The 21411-nt window shown below is 44.1% G+C and overlaps 1 protein-coding gene across 1 annotated transcript in view; it reads right to left on the bottom strand.

Annotated features, from left to right (window-relative positions):
• The window catches only part of LOC130679673 (uncharacterized), a 51537-nt gene that overhangs the window by 937 nt on the left and 29189 nt on the right, over positions 1-21411 (bottom strand). The window contains exon 3 of the mRNA XM_057489054.1: positions 230-284. Within this exon, the coding sequence (XP_057345037.1) occupies positions 230-284 (55 nt within the window). The remainder of the gene's footprint in view (positions 1-229; positions 285-21411) is intronic.

Below are 21411 nucleotides of genomic sequence, written 5' to 3' on the forward strand. Positions count from 1 at the left end.
AACTTCAGTGCCGAGCTCTATCACACTTTTACTTGGACTCCCACTGCTTAGGACCCGGAATAACACTCTTTGTACAGCTCCTGGCGGTTGCCAAAGGCCTGTCCTGCTTCTTTTTCCTTCAGGGCTCTGTGCTCTGCTTTCAGAGGTGTTGGCCTTGGTAAAGCAGAGTAACCCCTGCTCAGTTGTGCTCATGACCAGTAAGACATTGGCCTTTCACCAGGAGACTCACTGAGTTCTAATGTTTGCAGAGTATGAATGAATCTGTAATGGTGAGAGTGCCAGCCCTGCAACAGAGTAGAAAAGCTTTTGAGGCCTCTCAGATCTGGCCCTAAAGGACTCCCCAGCTACACACAGGCCATAAGCATGGCATTGTTGTAGGAATGCAGGGCCATGTTCAAGCCAGAAGATTTTTCTAGATTGTTCCTCTTATACAAAGATCATTTATGAAAAAGCTAAAATCAGTGGTAGGATTTTAAGGATTCCTCGTTTTGCTTATGTTATTTCAATTTTCCTAAACATTGAATAGGTAATAACTGAAAATGTTTAAAAGAAGCTGAAGAGGTGGTGCTAGGATGAGGACCTTGAAGCCTCAGGGGTCTGTGGTTCTTCCACAAGGGAGGTTCCTGCTCAGGATTTCTCCTTCCCTCCGGGCCATAAACCAGTTCTCTGCTCTGAGAGAACATTCCTCACAACCATGGCTTCTTTAAAAGGACAGCATTTGCAAAAGACTCTTGTTAAATGTGTTTTCATCACCTACAAATTACATACAACTCTTTTCCCCTAACTTTAGCATCACCGTGAATGTTAATTTCTTCTAAAAATGGTCAGGCACAATTACTCTTCAGAGAAGCCATGTTCTTGTCTCTCTCACTCTCACAAGTTTATATATTCCCAAATATTCTCTGTGTGAACAGTTACTAAGTCAACTCACCCTGGATAAAAAAGATACCAGACTCTGTGGATGAACCCCCTTCAATACCCATCTTCTAGGATAGCTGTGTGTTTCCTAAGCCTGAGCAAGTCTAGAATCCTAGTTCATGAAGGGCCTGTGGTCAGTATAAGTACTGGGTGTTCCTTGTTTACATTCAAATTTACTTTTTAGCTCTAATACAAATACACATTTGCAATACCACCCCACACCATTTACTGGAATAATCCATCTGTAGGCTTCCTGTCCTACCATTGTATTACTCAGAGAACATGCTAATATTCCAGCAAGCCACCACCACGGAGATAAAGCAATTCAAATTCCCAGGAATAATGGGCTGTCATATTGCCATTCTTTGGTGTCCTTGTGATATGTATTCATCAGAGAGGAATTGATTCCTTGTAATGCAGAGTTCATATCATCTAGTTCTCCAGAAAGAGCTATATCTAAAATAACTCAGGATGTGACTGTCCACCATATTTTAAAAATTTTACAGGTATGGAAAAATTATGTCTTGGACAAAGAATTACTTCCAGGATCTAATTTTTATGAATTTAGGAAGTTAAACTTGATCTTAACCTGAGTGTTTTTTTGCTGTGTTGCATGCCATTTTCTCAGAGTGGACCTGGTAACTGACAATAGTAACCATTATGTGTTGAGTATATGTTATGTGCCAGAAACCACACATAGAGCTTTACAAACATTCCCTCATTTTATTCTTAAAACACCCCTGTGAGGTATGTTATTGGCAGCCCTTACCAGATGAGGAAGAGAGAAGAGGCACAGAGACAAGGTACTCACCAAGATGACACGGCTAGACTTGAGTTAAACATGGCAGATAGACCTTGGTTGCCATTGTTCCTTCCTGAAACCCCACTAAGATAAGTCAAAATAGTTTCTTAAGGCCATAAAATAACAATAAAAGAGGACAGTTAACACAGCAATAAAATCTGGGAAGCTGAAAAGAAATGGACAAGGGTAGACTTAACAGATCAGAGGATGGTGTAATCTAGACAGTGACGGAAGCTTGCAGTGTGCAGATCCTCTGAAAATGCGGTGCGGGTGGGGCTAAAGATAGGACTTGAAAGTGTGTATATGAAACATCCCTTCTATCTTCTCACTCATCTTAGCAGAAGCTGATGGCTCTGGGCCACATGGCTGAGGACAGGGGCACTATGCTACACTGGGGACTGAGTGACAGTCCATCCACTGAATGGTGACACCACTGGCTCCTCCACCACCCAGCTCCAAGAGCACTGGCAGCTAGGAAGACATCTTCCAGGCAGGAGCCTGAGGATTCCTGTCGGTGGAAGATGACTGGCTCAGGCCACAGGACTTAATAATGTTGAAGTGGGTGTCCCCCAGTGAAAGTGCCCAGTCATTTACTCTAGTGAGTCCCCAGTGGGTGGATCTGAGCCCACTCAGAGGGCTGCACCTCAGCTACTTAGTGCTCTACTCCCAAATATGAGTGGGCAACCAACGGTCATCGGGCATTGGAGAGAAATCACTAATATCAGAGACAGAGACAAAAGCAAAGAAAAAGAACCAAGAGGAGCTTGGGAATTAACAATCAAGGCAGCAGAAAGAAAAAGTCACCACAGCAGCAGCAACAGGGTGCTGTGACTGGCTGGTCCCCAGAGAATGGATACTCATGCACAGGAAGGTGTAATAACGGAAGAGAGAAAATAAATAATCTTTGGAACTTCAAAGTTTGACAGCAGAAAGAAAAAATAAATAAGAGAGGAGGTGGAGAATGAAGGAAATCACTCAGAAAGTAGAACACTAACAAAAGTGAGGTGGAAAATAGAAGAGAAAATATAATAAAATTATGGGAACTGTCCAGGTCAGCTAACAACCAAATAAGAGTTCCATAGATTGGGAACAGAGAATATGGAGGGGAGAAAAGTATCAAAGACATAATTCAAGAAAATTCCCCATATCTGAAGGACATGGACGTCGAGATGGAAAAGGTCTTCAGAGTACCCACAATGTATGAAAACAGATCCATGAAAAGTGATGTAATCATGACCCTTCAGGCCACTAGGAGCAAAGGGAAGACCCTAAAAGCATCTGGTAGGGGAGAAGGAGACATCAGGAGTCAGAATGTTTTTGAACTTTCCAAAAAAAGCAACACTACATGCTGGAAAACCATGGAGCAAGTCTTCAAAATCCTGAGAGTGATTTCTCTATACCTATAGTTCTATCCACACCCAAATCATCTACAAATCACGTATTTCTGATTTGCATTTTCTGAAATGCGAAGTCTTGAAAACTTTAGTTCCTCTTTACCTTTACATGTGTTCCTCCAAAAATATAGGATTCTCCAAGGAGAAGGACATAAAATAAAGGAAGCAGGTGATCCATCCGCAGAGATACACTGTGAGAATCCCCACAATGATGGTAAGGGAAGCCCCAGGGTGGCGCTGTGAGGCTGGCCTGGAGAACAACCAGTCCAGGCTGGAGCAGAAGGGTTCTGCCCTGAAGTGGCAGAGGGGCTGTGACCAGAAAAGGATGCCATTGGTATAGGACCCAATGACTTTGGTTTTATGAGAGATTGCTATTTTTGAAGGAAATTTAGTGATGAGATAGTAATAAGAACATGAAGTTAAATAAATGAACAAAATGTGATCATTGTTAACTCCAGGAAAAGCAGAAACTTGTAAAACAAAGAAAATATTACTATATAGTGCATTTCGTGGTCAATCATTGCATGGCCATAGGGTGTAAGCACTGAATATTGATTTGCCCAAAATTATGACATAGTTCTATCTGGAGAATGGAGGACAGAAAAGCGGAGGGAGGCTCAGCTTCCATATGGGAAGTCAATAAATAAGATCTAAAATCTAAATAAAATCCACACCTAGCTGTATAAGTGTGTTGTTTGAATATTTCAGAAGCTATATTTGGTAAACCTCAAAAGAAGTAGCTAAAAGGGTTAAAAGTGGTTTTGTCTAGAGACTGGGAATCAGGGTGTAGAAGATGGAAAAGGAGAATGCTCCTTTTCATTATAAAGCTTGTAGAAACTTGGAACTTTATGAAAAAGGACAGGTCAAAAGCAGGGAAACTGTGGCTCTGGAGGCCTGTGTTTGATTCCAGGTGCCCATTCCTGTGAGACATGGACACAGCATCTCCAACATGACCCCGGTGTAAATTAGTTCAACCACTGTGGAAAGCAGTATGGAGGTTCCTAAAAATGCTCAAAACAGAAATACCATTTGATCGAGGAATTCCACTCCTAGGAATTTACCCTAAGAATGCAGCAGCCCAGTTTGAAAATGACATATGCTCCCTGTGTTTATTGCAGCACTATTTACAATAGCCAAGAAATGGAAACAACCTAAGTGTCCATCAGTAGATGAATGGATAAAGAAGATGTGGTACATATACACAGTGGAATATTATTCAGCCATAAGAAGAAAACAAATCCTACCTTTTGCAATGACATGGATGGAGCTAGAGGGTATTATGCTCAGTGAAATAAGAAAGGAGGAAAAAGACAAGTATCAAATTATTTCACTCATCTATGGAGTATAACAACAAAGAAAAAACGGAAGGAACAAAACAGCAGCAGACTCACAGAACCCAAGAATGGACTAACAGTTACCAAAGGGAAAGGGACTGGGGCGGATGAGTGGGAAGGGAGGGATAAGGGAGAAAAAAAAGGGGGCATTACTATTAGTAGACATAATATAGGGCAGGGCACGGGGGGGCTGTACAACACAGAGAAGACAAGTAGTGATTCTATAGCATCTTACTATGCTGATGGACAGTGACTGTAATGGGATATGTGGGGGGGACTTGATAATGGGGGAAGTCTAGTAACCATAATGTTGTTCAAGTAATTGTACATTAACAATATCAAAATAAAAAATAAAAAATAAGTCAACAAAGAAAGTGCAAACTTACCAACAAAAGCCAGGCACAAAAAGAAAAATATTTTATGATTCTACTTATGAGGTACACAGAGTGTGCAAATTCATAGAAATACGAAGTAGAGCAGTGGTTGCCAAGGGCTGAGAGGCTGGAGGATTGAGGAGTTAGTGTTTGATGGGAATAGAGTTTCAGTTTGGGGTGATGAAAAAGTTCTGAAGATAGAAAGCAGTGATGGCTTAAGAATTACTTAAGCTACTGAGCTGTACACTTAAAAAGGGCTAAAGTGCTAAAATGTATGCGTATTTTACCAATTTTTTTTTTGGACCGACCAATGTTCTTCCTCTTTCCTGTTTAGCTAAGTTTTTTTTGTCTCTTTTGTCTGATTCATCTATAACTTCCTGGGACAGGTATCTGCTGCTAGTAATTTCCAGGTTATAAGGAAAACAGATCAGCAACACATGGATGGAAAGCAAGACAAGGAAGGGGCAGACCGGGGGCTTGGGAAGCCGGCCTCTGTGCCCACCTGGGTCCCACCATCCCAGCCTCAGAATGTCCCGCAAACACACCCCTCACACCACCACTTTCCTTCTCCCTTCGTGTCCAAAGGCCCTGGCATCATCGTATACTCAGCCCCCAACAGGCTGAGAAACCTCCCAGGAACAGAGTCCAAGGAGGCAAGAAAGCTCGTCTCCACATACCAGGGGCCTCCAGGCTGGTGAAAGCCCCATGCCATCTCTGCAGTTGGAACAACTTCCTTTTCTGAAGGGGAAACCAGGCCTTAGGGCTCTGAACTCACTTACAGGCCAATGAAAAGCTCAGAAATGGGTGAAGGACAACAAAGAGAAAAAGACAATTTCATTCCTTTTGGAATGAGGTGTTTTCCCACCCACGCACACAGGGGTATCACACCCGTTCACACAGCGTCCCCATCCTCAGACCCTGGAGGCCGCAGAGCAGGGGTCGTGTCAAACTGGCATCTGACCTAACGTTCTATGTCACCTACCTTGGAGGGTGTTTGACATAAAACAGATTTCAGGACATGAGTTATGGCTGCTATGTGCAGTCAAAAAAATAACACACAGAGTCAGGGCTGCAAAGTATTTGGAAGACAACAAACCGTGCAAAGGGCACAAAGACTAGAGGCAGCGGCAGGCTCTCTCACCAGATGGCCAGGCTGTGCAGACAACTCCCCCGAAGGACCTAGGCTCTCCTTGGCCCTTCCCTGCCCAGGCTGCTAAGTGGGCACAATTACCCCTCACACCACCACGTGGTGGGCTCCAGGGGTGGGTCTGAAGCAGACATTCTCCAACCTCATGTGCCGCAGAATCACAGCAGTGATTCCCATTCCACTCCCGGATTCCACCCCGGGCCTGCACGGGGCCCAGGAGTCCTCAGGTTTGGCAAAAACCCAGGCAATTCTAAAGGAAGGGATCCTCAGACCACATATAACACACTGAAGGCAAGCTTTGGACTTAAAAAAAATGTGTCATGAGAACTATTTAATGATGTGGGGAAAGCTCACAAAGTCATGCAAAGTGAAAAAAAAACTGAACACACAACTTTATATTCTGAGGGGGTCTGTCTATGCTGAAGATTTATATACAAATTAAACTTGTTCCTAAGTTAAACCAAGAAATCAGTCTTCCACAAACATAGTGATTTTGATACACCATCGGTTTCTGAACTTTCTTGTTTACTCTGTAATAGTCTAATACACCTGAGCGATGCCAGTCTCCTGCCTCCGTCTGAGTAGGATCTGGTATTTAAAGGGAGCAAGCGGTCTGTGGGGAGAACATTCCAGACAATGGGTCACTTCTGAATAAAGGCTGAAGGATAAGGACTCTAAAGACACATTGACAGATCAGCTGGGAATGGGGCTGGCCAGAGCAAGGCTCCTGCAGGGGAAAGTAGAAAAGGACATGAGAAAGGGGAGGTGGGGTCCAGCTACAGAAGCAGCTGGGGTCACTGAAGGTTGCAAGCAGCAGCACAAAGGGTAAACTGTGTGGCAGAAGTCGGCAGAGAACCCAAATCCTTTTACAACCAGGACAGGGAAGAAACAGCAAGAAGGAAGTGTAGGGGAGAGAGAGGATTAAAGGAAACAGAGACAGAAAGTCATGGATCCACGCATCTCTGACTGTGAATACTAGCCTAGAAACACAAGCCCTTCCTGGCATTCTCATCCTTTCTGTGCGTAGCTCCTGCCCAGGTTTTGTTGGTCTTTGTTTTGAAAGGGATCTTGGCATTCTGGGGCCAGTGGCTCTCAACACTGGGCTGGTCCTGACAGAGCAGGTGCTGTGATTTCCAAACTCCCCTGCCTTGTGCTAGCTAACCTTCCTGGTGGATCCTGCATCTCCTTCAGCTCCAAGGCTCCGCGCAGATGAGGGAAGATCCAGAAGAACGCCAGCAATGGGACCACACTGATGCAGACCACCAAAGGAGTCAGTTACACCCAAACTTCCTTAGACCCCTCAAAGGAGCTACGGCACCAGGCACCCACCCCCACATATTACTCACCATCCATTTGGGTCCTCCCCCTTAAGAGGTGGTGTATCTCTAAGACATCGTCTCTTAATAAGTTAAGCCACGTCATTTCAGGTCTTAAAAACGAATGCACTGTTATACACTATTTTTCCTATTGCCCAGGAGTTTAATACCCAGCATTCTGTAATTCTTCACTGCCAGACTTCACTGGAGTCAATAGCACACAGATCTCCCAAGCCTTCCCCAGGGTAACTCCACACCTAATGGGTTCACCAAAATCTCATGTCAGGTGAGTCTATGCAGGCTCCCTGGGCCCAAGCAGAGCCAGGTTGGTTTGGCTTCAAGTTCTAACTCCACGGCCTTACGGCTTGTTACAAATACAGATTCCTGGGCCCCTTCCCTAAGGATTCGGCTTCAGTGGCCCTGGGGAGGGGTAGCCCAGGTGACTCAGTACAGGCAGTCCTTGGGCCACCCTCAGTTCCGGCCCACCAAGGGTGAGGAGTGGCCGACTTCCAGTTTGGTGCCCTGACCCCGCACAGCAGCACATTAAGGAAGTGGGGAGGCCAGCAATCAGCTGGTTGCTACTGGATACAGAAGGAGCAAACACTGAGAGGCACCCCCGTGAAAGGAGTAGGAAGTGACTTCCCCTCACACCCTCAGGGCACTCGGAACTTCAGAGGGGTTAACTGCCAAAGGAGCGCTTGGGAGACAAGACTGAGTCTGATAAGACTCTGAAGACAGTGTTAGGGGTCCTTTGCACCTCTCTGTTCAGGACAACTCAGCCACACGCTGTTTGCACATATGCCCAAATCCCCCGCAACTCTGCAAAGCCACCCCAGCACTCAAGCACTCAGCCCCAACTCCAGCATCTCCTTAAAACCTCACCTGGCCATCCAGCTCAAACCTGTCTCTCTCCACTTTAAACTCTTAACACTTATCGTTAACACCAACTTTCCAAGTTACACTGCATTCAATGAATGAGTAGTCCATGATCTGTAAAAAAGAAATGAAGGGTTTCTTTGACAATAAAGTTTAGGACCCCAATGATGCAGATGTACATTCATTATGGATTTATTACAGATCTTCTCAGAATCTTTAAACTGTTTGGTTTTGTTTCACCCAGCATTTTCTAAACTCAACTGACTTAGGGACCTGTCTGTGGAGGAAAACCTCATATTATATTGCGGAACTGATGATCCACAGAAGAGTTGGTGAAATGCTGATCTAGCCCTTGCATCCACCAACTAATCAAGTCACATCTTTAGTTTGCTATTTAACTGACTTGAACAGTTAATCTTATGTTATTTAATTCTGAGTGTATATGCATGTTATTTTAGGTAGAATATTCATTTAAGCTAGGAGTATGTCTTACCTGTCTTTGATTTCCTGGCAGTCCCTGGTCTAACCCTTGTATTGCAGAGATACTCAAGAATTATTAAAAACATTAGATCTAATAATAGAAAACACATATGTATCTTATAGTTTTCAAAACTTTAGAGAACATCAAGTAAGGTTCCATTCATTCTTTTACAGGAAAAATGAAGCTCACAGATGTAAGACAAATTGGCCAAGTCACAAAAATGAGTAACAGAACCATGAATAGAACCCAGATCTTCCAACTCCTTAGCTACTGTTCCTTCTGTAATAAGGAATAAAGAAAATAGGTCTCACCCTTTCCAAGATCCAGCTGGTTTCCCAGCAGGTAAAGAAATGCATGATACTCCAGTGATTTGAAAGACATAATCATATCAAGAGGAAAAAAACAACAGAAAAGGTCCAAGTAATGCCAGAGCTCACTAAAGAGGAGTTAAGCACTCTTTGAAGACTCCACAGTGACTATTAGGAGTTTAAGGCTTCAGAGCTCAATATCAAGAACAAGACAAGACTACAGCACTTTAATTTATAGAGCTGAATAAGACATTTGACTATTGGAACAGCACATTACAAATTTCAACATTTCTTTCTTAGAGCTACATTTACACACGTAAGACCTGATTATAGTCAAACAAATGCTACATGAAAGTGTGCATGTACCTGCCTGTGTCTGAATGCATGCATGGGAGAATACATGTGTGAGACTCTGCTTGTTCCTTCAGAGGTCCAGTGATGAAACTGTGATACCTCTTGTCCCTCCACAACCCTCAAAGGAATGTGGAATCAACCCAAGCATGTACATCAGGTTCATCTGGGGTGGGGAGGTAGGTTGTTATTTGCTAATGCAGAATCAAGACCTCCAAAAGTGAAGGTGGAGGTGTCTGTATTGTTACAAAGTCCACAGATAGGGATGAGGGCTCCTGCTCTGGAGCCCTGGGGTCTCCACTTGTCTCATGGGCAGGTGTTGCCTCCTGGGAATCTCAACACATCCAGTTCAACTCCTAAAGGTCAATTCCTCCAACACGGCCTCCTTGATCCTGGCTCCCCTAAGTCGGGCATTCTCTCTCCTGTTCTAGAATTTGACACTGAGCAGTCTCTTGGCAACTCCATGGCCATGACTCATGGTAATTATCATTTTGTTAAAGCATAAGCTGTGGTTCTTTGTAGTTCCTCACTAGGGCCAAGTGATTCTCCATGCACATGCACACACGCACACACACACACACACACAATAACAGGCAAGGCTGCACAACCCCATTTCCCTGTGCCAAGACCCAACACCACTACGTGCATCTCCACCAGCAGCTCGCTCTATTTCTCCTCCTTCTGCCCCACTCAAAGCATACTAGAAGCCGTACAAGGGAAAAGCAATCTCATAGGAATCGCCTCACTTCCTCTTTTCTGGTAGGTCATCCACAAAGCTTAGCACCTTAACCAGAAATTACTAGCAAATTACTTCAATAGTCCTTACAATTGGTTGTGACACACTGAGTCACAAAACTGATATTAAGGAACTGTTGACTGAACTAGTTACTGAATGCATAAAGATGGTGTTGGAAACGGAGAAAGCAAACACTAAGAAATGATCGTCCTTTGGAAAGCAAAAATGAACTGATTCATAATCTTCAAGGTCTACACTACTGTATTGTATGGAGAAAATTATGTATTAATAAAAGCATTTACAAATTTGGGGATTCACATAAGCTCTAAGACGAAGGTCTAATTAAAAATAGAGATTATTGTGCTTCCTTTATAGAATGTATGTCTGATGTTAACAGTTAAGAACCATACCATTCACAGGGCTGAGGCCATCTGAAGACGTGGTTCTCCTGGGATTCGTCACCTCCACAGACACAGCTAAGGCAACCAGTGACCTCACATCTTTAAAGGCAAAGGCCACTTCCAAGACCCCCTCATCCTGTTCTCTCAGCAATAATAAGAATTCCTAACCTCAGCCACCCTCTCAACACTCCCATTCCATTCCCTCCTCCCTCCCTGGCCACACCTCCCCTGTCTCCTGTGCAGGACCCCCTGCTCCGCCACACCATTCACTGTTAAGGTCCTTTCAAGGCTCACATCAACACAGGCTCAGAAAGGTTTCTTGAATAGTCAATGAATTCTGTGGACACCAACAGATGAACTGAGATCCCAGATTCCCATTTTACAAGCACTCTATAAACTCAATCTCCAGACTCTCCACCCAGCAAGTAAACCCAGAGAAAATGAGGGCAGTGAATTCACACCCAACTCTTTTTGCAATGCTCCTTCATATTTGTGTTTTGGGATTTTAGTGGATTTTGATTAGGTCTCTGAGGTAGCTGGGCATGAAAATTGCCAAACTGGAAAATAAATCCTCCTTTATAGCTTTAATTGAGAGTTCATTCATAGCCCAACACATTTTTCCTTTGCCCAAGTTTTAACAAAGGGTGCAGGACCATTAAAGGTCACTGTCCAACAGTATTCATTAATGGTGATAAAACTATATTAGAACCAGTTAAGGAAGCAGGAAGGACATGGACAAACACCAAACATTGCAATCAGAACATTTTTAAAGAATAACAAACTTGTTATTAAAATTATCAACTGTGGTAGGCTGAATACCAGCCCCCCAAAGAAGCCCATGTCCCTATCCCCAAAACCTATTAGTACCTAACATGGCAAAAGGGACTTTGTAGATGTGATTAAAAGGGGAGGTTAAAACGGGGAGATTATCCTGGATTAGTGGGCCCAATGGAAGCACAGTGTCTTTACAAGAATGGTCAAGGTCAGAAGGAAGAAGACCTGATAATGGAAATAGATGTGATAGAACAAGCTTGGAAGAGGCTATGCTGCTGGTTCTGAAGATGAAAGACGGGGTCACAGGCCAAGGAATGCTAGTGGCCTCTAGAAACTAGAGAGGACAAGAAAACAGATTCTCCCCCTAGAGCCTCCAAAAGGAACACAGCCCAGCTGACCTTGACTTAAGTTCTGACCTGCAGAAATGTAAGAGTAAATTTGTGTAGCTTTAAGCTACTGTGTTAAATTTGTTACAATAAGCCCACTTTGAAAAGACAAATGCACCCCTATGTTTATTGCAGCACTATTCACAATAGCTAAGAAATGGAAGCAACCTAAGTGTCCATCGGTAGATAAATGGGTAAAGAAGATGTGGTGCATATACACAATGGAATATTATTCAGCCATAAGAAGAAAACAAATCCTACCATTTGCAACAACATGGATGGAGCTAGAGGGTATTATGCTCAGTGAAATAAGCCAGGTGGAAAAAGACAAGTATCAAATGATTTCACCCATCTGTGAAGTATAAGAATAAAGGAAAAACTGAAGGAGCAAAACACCAGAAGAGTCACAGTACCCAAGAATGGACTAACAGTTACCAAAGGGAAAGGGACTGGGGAGGATGGGTGGGAAGGGAGGGATAAGGAGGGGGGGGAAAGAAAGGGGGCACTATGATTAGCATGTATAATGTGGAGGGGGGCATGGGGAAGGCTGTGCAACACAGAGAAGACAAGTAGTGATTCTATAACATCTTACTAAGCTGATGGACAGTGACTGCAATGGGGAATGTGGGGGGAACTTGGTGATGGGGGGAGTCTAGTAAACATAATGTTCCTCATGTAATTGTAGAGTAATGATACCAAAATAAAAAAGCAAAGAATAAAGAAAGAAAGAAAGAAAGACAGAGAGAGAGAGAGAGAGAGAGAGAGAGAGAGAGAGAGAGAGAGAAAGGAAGGGAGGGAGGGAGGGAGGGAGGAAGGAAGGAAGGAAGGAAACTGAGGATGCATCAGAAAAAAAATTTTGTTACAATAGCAAAGTGTTGTTTTCAAAGGCTAAGTACATCTTTTTTTTTTATTAAGGTATCATAGATATACAATCTTACACTCAGGTTTCACATGAGCAACATTGTGGTTACTACATTCACCCATATTATTAAGTCCCCCCCCCCACACCACACTGCAGTCACTGTCCATCAGTGTAGCAAAATGCTATAGAGTCACTACTTGTCCCCTCTGTGCTATAATACCCCTTAATCCCCTTATCTCTCCCTTCCCACCCATCCTCCCCAACCCCTTTCCCTTTGGTAACCACTAGTCCATTCTTGGGTTCTGTGAGTCTGCTGTCCTGTTCCTTCAGTTTTGCTTTGTTGTTATACTCCACACCTGAGTGAAATCATTTGGTCTAAGTACATATCGTTGGAATATTTAGCTACTTTTCAATGAGAAAGGCATAATTTTTCCTCTGGGAAGTAAGAAATACCACACCCATTTTTCAGAAAAACAAAAGTATTTTATAAAAACAACCATTCCACATTGTCAGCCTTCCACGTGAATGTTATTTAAAGGGTTCTAAAGTTATTTATGCTCTTAGTGTGAATATGCATTATGCCTGATAACTCGTCCAAGCAGCAGATAAAAATAAGAAATCAGGTCCTGCCTGTGGGCAAGTTTGCAGATTTCCATGGTGTAAACACTCACAACATAGCCAATTCAAGCTTCCAACATGACATCATCGAATACCAAGTTTAGAAAGAGAAGCAGTCAGCTCTCATGAGCTGGCAATTAATTTCATAGTTTTCTGATTCACATAGTACTTAATATATGCCTCATTCTGAGACGTTCAGGGGTACTATGAGATTCTTTGCAAAATAATGTCCTATAAATCAAAGTTTGGGAAACAGTACTGTATTCATCTTAAACATTCACACATTAAAGGCTCTGACAAGCTCTACAGTTGCTTTTTTTTTTAAATTTTGGTATCATTAATGTACAATTACATGCGCAACATTATGGTTACTAGACTCCCTCCATCATCAAGTCCCCACCACATACCCCATTACAGTCACTGTCCATCAGCGTAGTAAGATGCTATAGAATTGCTACTTGTCTTCTCATTATACTTGAGCTCAGTGTTTTATACTTGTGTTCAGGAACGGACCTACTTGAAGCTCCCAAGTTAGAAAGCCCTCCTTAGGAGAAAGAATACCAAAGGAGGTGCAGCGCCTTGGCAGGCACCCCAAAATGAGAGGTCCTGAGGCTTAGGCTTCATAGCTCACAGCAAACCCACCCCTGCTGGATTGAAACCCTTTCTCACTAACAAACATCCACCACATCACTAGCTCATTGGAGCACACAGCAGGAAATGCTACCCTGGAGCACAGATGTGAAATGGGAGGGAAACAAGAGAGCGCTTGATGACAAGCTATTATATGCCAATGTGACTATATCCAGAATGTAGCTTTGTTTCCATAGACCATCGCCACAAGTTAGCATAATCTTGTTTCATACATTGCTTCCTTCAGAAAAGTCCTTGCTGTAATAGTCATTCATATGTGCTTTCAACATCTGCTAAGCACCAAATGGGGAGGCTACAGAAAAGGCTGAAACAGCCTCTAGAAGCTAAAACTGCTGCATGGACAAGAGACGTGCATCCATGGGGCATGCTGCTTTGCGTGACACCTCCTTTTTAGAGAAATGGGGTCAATGTGTCCTGCTATGGAGATCCAGCAGGCCACAGCCAAAGGCAAGGTGGGGATGGGGGCAGGGCAGAAGAGAGAGGGGTTGCCACAGAAACACTGCCCAGAGCAGAGAAGGTCAGCCAGCACTGTCTGCCCTGTCCTTGGGCACTCTGGCGCACTTTAGGCTGGGGGTCTATTGTCAGAAAAAAAATGCCCATTCGGTTGTGTTTAAGGATCCACAGACATGGATCCATATTCAAGATGTGTTCTCGCCAAGTTCAAGATTCTCCTCACTCAAGGAATAGAACCCACCCATAATACTCACACCTGTGATAAGAGGAGGGGAAGATATAAACACACAAAGCCTCGGGGCTCTCCACCTTGGGTGCCTGAGAGAGCACTGCTGCGGAACCGCGGAACACGCCCGCCCATCTGCAGGAATTCACTCCGCCGTGGGCTCAAACATGAGAAAAAAGGACGTCGCGCCATGAGGTCACGTGGGCTCTGGGGATGAGTGACACACCAGAACAATTCACCGGAACACTGAGGTCAATGGTAAACACTTCAGACAAGTGAATTTACTGTCTTCAACCCAGTGACAACAGTTCCCCAACAGACTGCTGAAGTGCCCCTCTTCAGAGATAAAAGTAAGAGGGGAATCATTCATCTCCATCTAGCTGTCCCTGCAGGGACCTTCTATCACTGAGCAAGTATTTAGCAAGGGTGTGCTTCATTCACTCAGTACTTGAATTTCTAACTCTCAGCACATGATCTCAAAACTACTGCCCTATGCGACACTGCTTCTGCACCTCGTTATTCTCCTCCTTAGATCCAACCTGGGCAAGATTACTTCTCCCTCACCCAAGGCCTACCTGTGTAACCAGCAAGTTTCCTTCAATTACTCATTAAGTTTTTTGCTGAGGACCCACTGTGTGCTGGGCAATGTTCTACACACTTGGAGACACAGCACCAGATGATTTCTCATGGATCTCATATTGTATAGTGCTATGACGCAGGCAATAAATGAATTCTGAATGATAAATGATATGAAAATTAAAAAGGAAGAGGTTTGAGGCAGAGGCTGGGGGATGCCAGCCCATGAGGAGCTGACACTGGAGCAAATTCCTAAATGAAGGGAAGCGGAGAGAGTGCCTGCAGTGCCTTGAGAACCAGGGTGCGGAGAAGAGGGGAGCTAGAGTCCCAGTGGCCTCGGGCCTGGAGGGGGAACCAGGTGGGGGTGGGCATGGAAGGCGGGTGCAGGAAGTGTGGTTTTGGGGTATATGGTGGGGGGCAAAAGCTGGACTCGAGTGGGTTCGAGACAGGATGAGGGAGGAAGTGGAGCAGAACGCCTGACAATTCTTTCAGAAGCATTTACTACAAGGGAGGCAGAATCTAAGGGCAGCTGATGGGATTCAGGGTCGCGGTGTGTCCTGGCTGCTGTTTTCCTCAGGATGACAGATACTATAGCTTTTCTGTCATGGGGATCGTCCGTCAGAGGGAACAGTGACAACGCAGAAGGGGCAGGACATACAGACAGGAGTGAGAGCCCTGCGTGCCCACAGAGCCCAGCTCCAGTGCCCAGGGGCGTGCGATGCTGTGTGGTTACATTGCAGGCTGGTAGCAGACTCACCACAGGAAGGTGATGAAACTAGTTTCTAATTGCTTCCTTTTTTACAATGAAATAAACCAAGTCATCAGCCAAGAGTGGGCTGGGCACAGAAACATATGGATCCAGTTGTGCCAAGAGACCCCTTGAGGTTTGTGGTCATAAATCAAAAGGGAGATGACACAGAAGGCTGAGTGTTTTCTCCAGCCATGTTCATCAACCTGAGGCAGGAGCCGGGTGGGCGGACGGTGGGTTTTCTCAAGACAGTGAGATGAAGGGGGAAAGGGTCAAGGGAGTTGAGGGAGTCTGCAGGCAGGTTGAGCTGAGAGCTGGGGGTGGGAGTGTCATGAGGACAAGAAAGAGAAAACGGACAATGAGAAAGTAAAGAGTCGCCAGGTCAGAGCCCCTTGTAGGATGAAGGCTGAGTGGGGCTGGGAAGTGGAGAAGGGAGTAAGATGAAAGAGAAGAAGTGGGGGTCTGCCTGGAATGCTTGTCAAGATTTCGGTGGAGGTATATTTATAGGTAATGATGAGGTCTATAACCATGTTTTTCACATGACAGGTTGCAGGTTTAGTGAGTAGTGAAATCAATTTAGTGGGTCATGATCAGCAATTTTTTTTAATGAGACAAGAGGTCTAAGAGCACATTATACCTAGTAAGTGTAAATACTGTTTTGGGAGACCAGTTTCAGCTGCATGTATGTTTTTGTACTGGGTTATCCTGGAAGATGTATTTCTCCCGTGGATTTGGGTTACAGATAAAAACTTCAGGACACTAGGGCAGAGTTTCTCAACCTTGACACTGCTGACATTTTAGGCCACGTAATTCTTTGGGAGCTGCCCCATGCATCCTAGGATTTTGGCAGCATCCCTGCTAAATGCCAGTAGCACCCCTCCCAGCCTCCCTCCCAGTAACAGAGAAAAATGTCTCTAGACATTGCCAAACAGCCTCTGGGTGGTCCAGAGAGAACCATGGGGGAGATGGCTGAGGGAGGGTAGAGAAAAAGATGACTGGTCAACGGATTGAGTTGAGTGGACAATCTGCATAGGTGTCCAAGTCACCAAAATGTTGACAGCACCATTCTGCTCTGTTTAAAACTTCTGATTATCAGGAAAATTAACAAAATATATATAGTTCAGCAGGAAAAAATGTTTTTAAATATGTTTACAAAATTCCATTCCCTTTCCTGTAAATTAAGGTATATAATATAAAACTATAAAATAATAAACTAACCTATAATCCCCAATTATTTTTAACAAACATGTAGCAGTGAGATAAGGATTACAGAAGGAAAAAGCACACTGCACTTATTGCGGCATACATGGAGAAGTTACTGTCTTGATATTGATTTCAATAATTAGAAAAATATAAATGCAAATATATATCTGATACACCATAATTTATCCAATAATAAGATTTATAATGTTTTCCAATTATAAGAGAAACATACCCTAAAATAGACATAAAAACTTGGAAAATGGCAACAAATATTTAAAAAATTTTAGAACATCTATAATCTCACTACCCAGAAAAAAAAAGTGTTTGGTTTGTTCCTTTCTGGCAAAAATAAATAAGTAAATAATTTTGAAACCTGATGGGAGGAGGTACTATGGGCCAGATAACAAAATCTTCAAAAAATGAGGCAAAGTGACCCACACAACTGTAGATGGTGTTGTCTACACTGGCTACACATTAGAATTCCCTGAGGAACTCGCCCACAGTGTCCAGGTCCTGCCAACCCAGCCACATCAGAGTGCCTAGATGATGCCAACGCGCAGCCCCAGCAGAGAGCCCCACAGAAGGGACGCACTCCTAGTGAGCCCAGCTTAAGTACGACCTCCTTTATGAAACTTCTCTTCCACTTCACTTTTTTTCATACAACTCACTACTGCTACTCATTTTGCTATGCTATAACTTACATGTGAAATCATTAGAAACAAATAAAAGGCACAATAATTGAGAGGCTAAAAAGAGAACATGTGTTTATCTGCTAAAGATTTTTAGAATTAGGGGATCAGCAGGGAGGGGAGTCTTTCAGGGAAACTTCTTATTGAGCTCTGGGTCATCCAAGCCCCTTAAGGACATCCAGACAAGTGAGGGTCCCCAAGGACAGCCAAGCATTTACGTGTCACTAATAAGCATTGTTAGAAATGTGGCCTCTCTGGCAACACTGTACTAAACCCTTGTTGAAATTCATGGCTATTGCACTTAAGTTCCCCCCAAAAATGCACCAATGATCAGATTACAATGCAATTTAAACAACATGTATCGTGTGGCCACCATCTTCTTCATAATACCCTTTACATGCATGCAACTTTTTATTAAAAGGAATCAATGACATCAAATCCTGAATATGTATGTATGCATGATGAAGCAGAAAAAAAAACAAAAAGAGGAACCAGAGATCCTCTAGCAGTCCTCTCAGCTTTTCCAAGAGAATCCATTCCAGATATTCAAAACAATACCCATTAACTGACTTTCACTTTGATCAAACAAACATCTATTGATAAAATAGCACTAAATCCTAACACATACACCAGATACAGACAACAGCTACATAGCATAACCCAAATATTTATTTTTCCCAGCTTGGTGAAATTGATTAAACTGATTTAACTTGCCTTGATTGGCCTTCTAATTTTAATTTGTGATACAGTAGAGTACTGGCTGGCCAGGCACACAAGAACTGCAAATCTGAGCAAGCCATCTCCTCTAAACCAGTGGTTCTTAAAGTGTGGTCCGTGACCAGCATGATCAGCATACTTGACAACTTGGTAAAAATGCAGATTATCAGTCCCTACCCAAGACTTGCAGAATCTTCAATTCTGGCCCAATGACCTGGGTTTTAACAAGCCCTCTGGGTGATTCTGATGCACTCGAATCCAACCACGGGTCTCAAATTGTACAGCAGGGCCCCAGCTTCCAACAAGTGAAGATTTTGAGTCTCCCAGAAGCATTTACAAGGTCACTTGGAATGTACTTTTAAAAATATGGGTAGAGATTCCCCTGTTTTTGAAAGTTTAGTTTTAGTGGTGACTGCCAAGAACTCTAAGTTCTATCAAGCATCAAAACTCACAGTAAGAGGCAGGATTGAAAGTGATACAGATGAGGCAATCAGCTAAGCTGGGGGTAGTGTGAAAGGAAACCTGGGTTCAGTCGCCAGCCCAGCCATTAAGCAGCACCTCTCTGGGCTTCAGATAGGAAAACCAAGTCTGATAACAGGCTGCTGATATCGAGGAAGACGGCACTTTGCCAAAACACCTCCCCTGCTAGGACTGCCATTGGTCTTCTCCCAGAATGGGATCACAGATAGTCAGGGAAAGGGGAGTGCTTGCCAAGAGTTTTCATGATCTCTTATTTTCACTACTCTCCGGGGGCACAGAGGTAAACAGCTTTTCCTGAAGCCATCCTTTACATGGAAGGAATTTACTCAAAACCGGTAAACCTCAGGATTTGTGAAGACAATTATCTGAAAGTTTCCAGCGATAGAGACTGATACAGAAGGCATCAGAGAAAGGCATGATATTGCACAGCTTTTGTTTCCAAAATGATTCCATACAAGTTTCTAACCAAATAACATTTTTAAGTGTTTTCTTGTAGTAAAGCTTACATGTTTGAGCAAGTAAACCAATCGAGGTGTATGGGGAGCAAGTTAATCATGACCCCTTTCCCACAGCCAATTTTAAACAATATTGAGTTTTGTGTGTCTTTCCCCATTTTTTTCCAAGGTCAAACACATAGAGCTTCTTCTTTTATAAATCAGATTAGGATCACACTACACATGATACTCTGCAAATGGATTTTATTTACATTTACTGTATCATGCACATCTGTGGGGAACATGGAAATGCCTACAGCCAGGATCCTCACCTGACCCTAAACTACTTGATGATGTAATTGGCCTCCTGCCAGGATACTGCTTCCATACCTGTGGGCAATAAGCTATTGTTGAGTGAGTCACTATATAAAGAGTTCTGCCCAGTGCTCTGAGCAGAGGCAGAGGTAGATTACAGATCTGCACACTGATGGATGTAGACGTGATACTAGTGCTCTACCTACACCTTGAGAATAAAGTCTGTATAAACCCTTTCACCCAAGAACATCCCATTGTCATTTCCTAGTCTCACTGAATCCATAGCGAACTTGCCTGGGCTGAAACCCTCAGGCAAGGCAACATCCCTTGTAAAAAAAATCCTTAGTATGGCTATATCCTACTTGATTCATTCTACTGATGAATAGTCATGCTGCTCCTAGGTTATTTACTTTAATAATCCTGCAATAAACATCCTCACACACAGATCCTTGATGCTTATGTTTTTATTTCTGCAAGACAGGACTCCAAAAATGGGACTGCTAGGTCATATTGTCACGCACCTACAAAACTTTTGTAGAAACCATCTGTGGGGAAGTTGGGGTTCCTGTGGCCAAGATCCTCACTGAACTTAAACTACCTGATGATGTAACTGGCCTGTTGCTAGGCTACCGCTTCCACACCTTTAGGCAATAAGCTATTATTGTGCTATATAGAGAGCTCGGCCCAGTGCTCTGGGCGGAGGTAGAGATGCTAGTGCTCGACCTACTGTCGCAGAACAAGCCAGGTAATAAACCCTTTCACACCAAAGAACGTTTTGCTGTCAATTTCTTTGGTGACACTGAATCCATAGCGAACTTGCCTGGGGCTGAAACCCATTGGCAAGACAACTGGCGAAAGTTGGCAGGGTTCACTGTTGACCAAGGAAAAAGACAGGCTGCCCTTATGGGAGGGGTGCTTCAGTGGGCTGCCCCTGTGAATGGGAAGACAGTGGATCATCCCCCAATGGGTATGTGGTCTGAGGTGGCTTACCTCCTAGAGGACTGGGCCCCACCCCAGGACTGGAGGCAAGTGGAGGTGACACCTGAGGCTGTAGGGGTGGCTCTTGATATAGTAAGCAGATTCTTTGAGAAGCAGAGTGCCTGTGAGGCAGCGGGGACTGTGGAATGGCTGCTTCTCACAGTCTTAAAAAGGTCTAAAGAGGAGACCCAAGAAATGGCAGCATGAGAACGCGAGCTGCAAACCTGTGGATTCCCTGAGGAAGGAGATTGCCTTGATGCAGGAGGAGGCAGCACGAGAGCGCCGGCAGCAAGGTGCCATTGGAGACGAGACAGCAGTGCTGCCAAGTGTTCTGAAGGAGGAAGAGGCCATCAAGGAAAAAGACGAACTCCTGAGGGAAGTACAGGCGTAGGTGGCACGAGAACATCAGCTGTGAAGCATTGAGGTGAAGGTAAGAGACCTTCTGAAGACTGAGGTAGCATTGCTGCGAGGCACAGTAGAAAAGGTAAAGGCTGTAGCAGAGGAGGCACTCGGGGGAGGGGTGAGAAAAGTGCCATGAGCCCCAGAAATGGAGGAGCTGGGGAAGGATGAAGGGGTGGCGCCGGAGGCACTGGTGCCTCCTGTACTGAAAGCACGCCCAGTGGTTGTAAAGATAATAAAGACCCAGCAGCTGAAAGTTCCCCAAGGAGAGGAGCAGCCCCCTCCCCAGGTCGTGGAGCACTCTATGGTCCACCCCTGTACTCAGGCTGAGCTGGTGGATTTGGGCTCCTGGTTTAGGCAGAAACCCTCGGAGTCAGTATCAGCTTGGCTCCTGCATCTGTGGGACTTGCGGGTGGATGGAGTTGTTCTGTTGGGATCAGAGATGGGAAAGCTGTCTTCCCTGA

Source organism: Manis pentadactyla, chromosome 11 (assembly GCF_030020395.1).
Source record: "Manis pentadactyla isolate mManPen7 chromosome 11, mManPen7.hap1, whole genome shotgun sequence".
Taxonomy (NCBI): Eukaryota; Metazoa; Chordata; class Mammalia; order Pholidota; family Manidae; genus Manis; species Manis pentadactyla.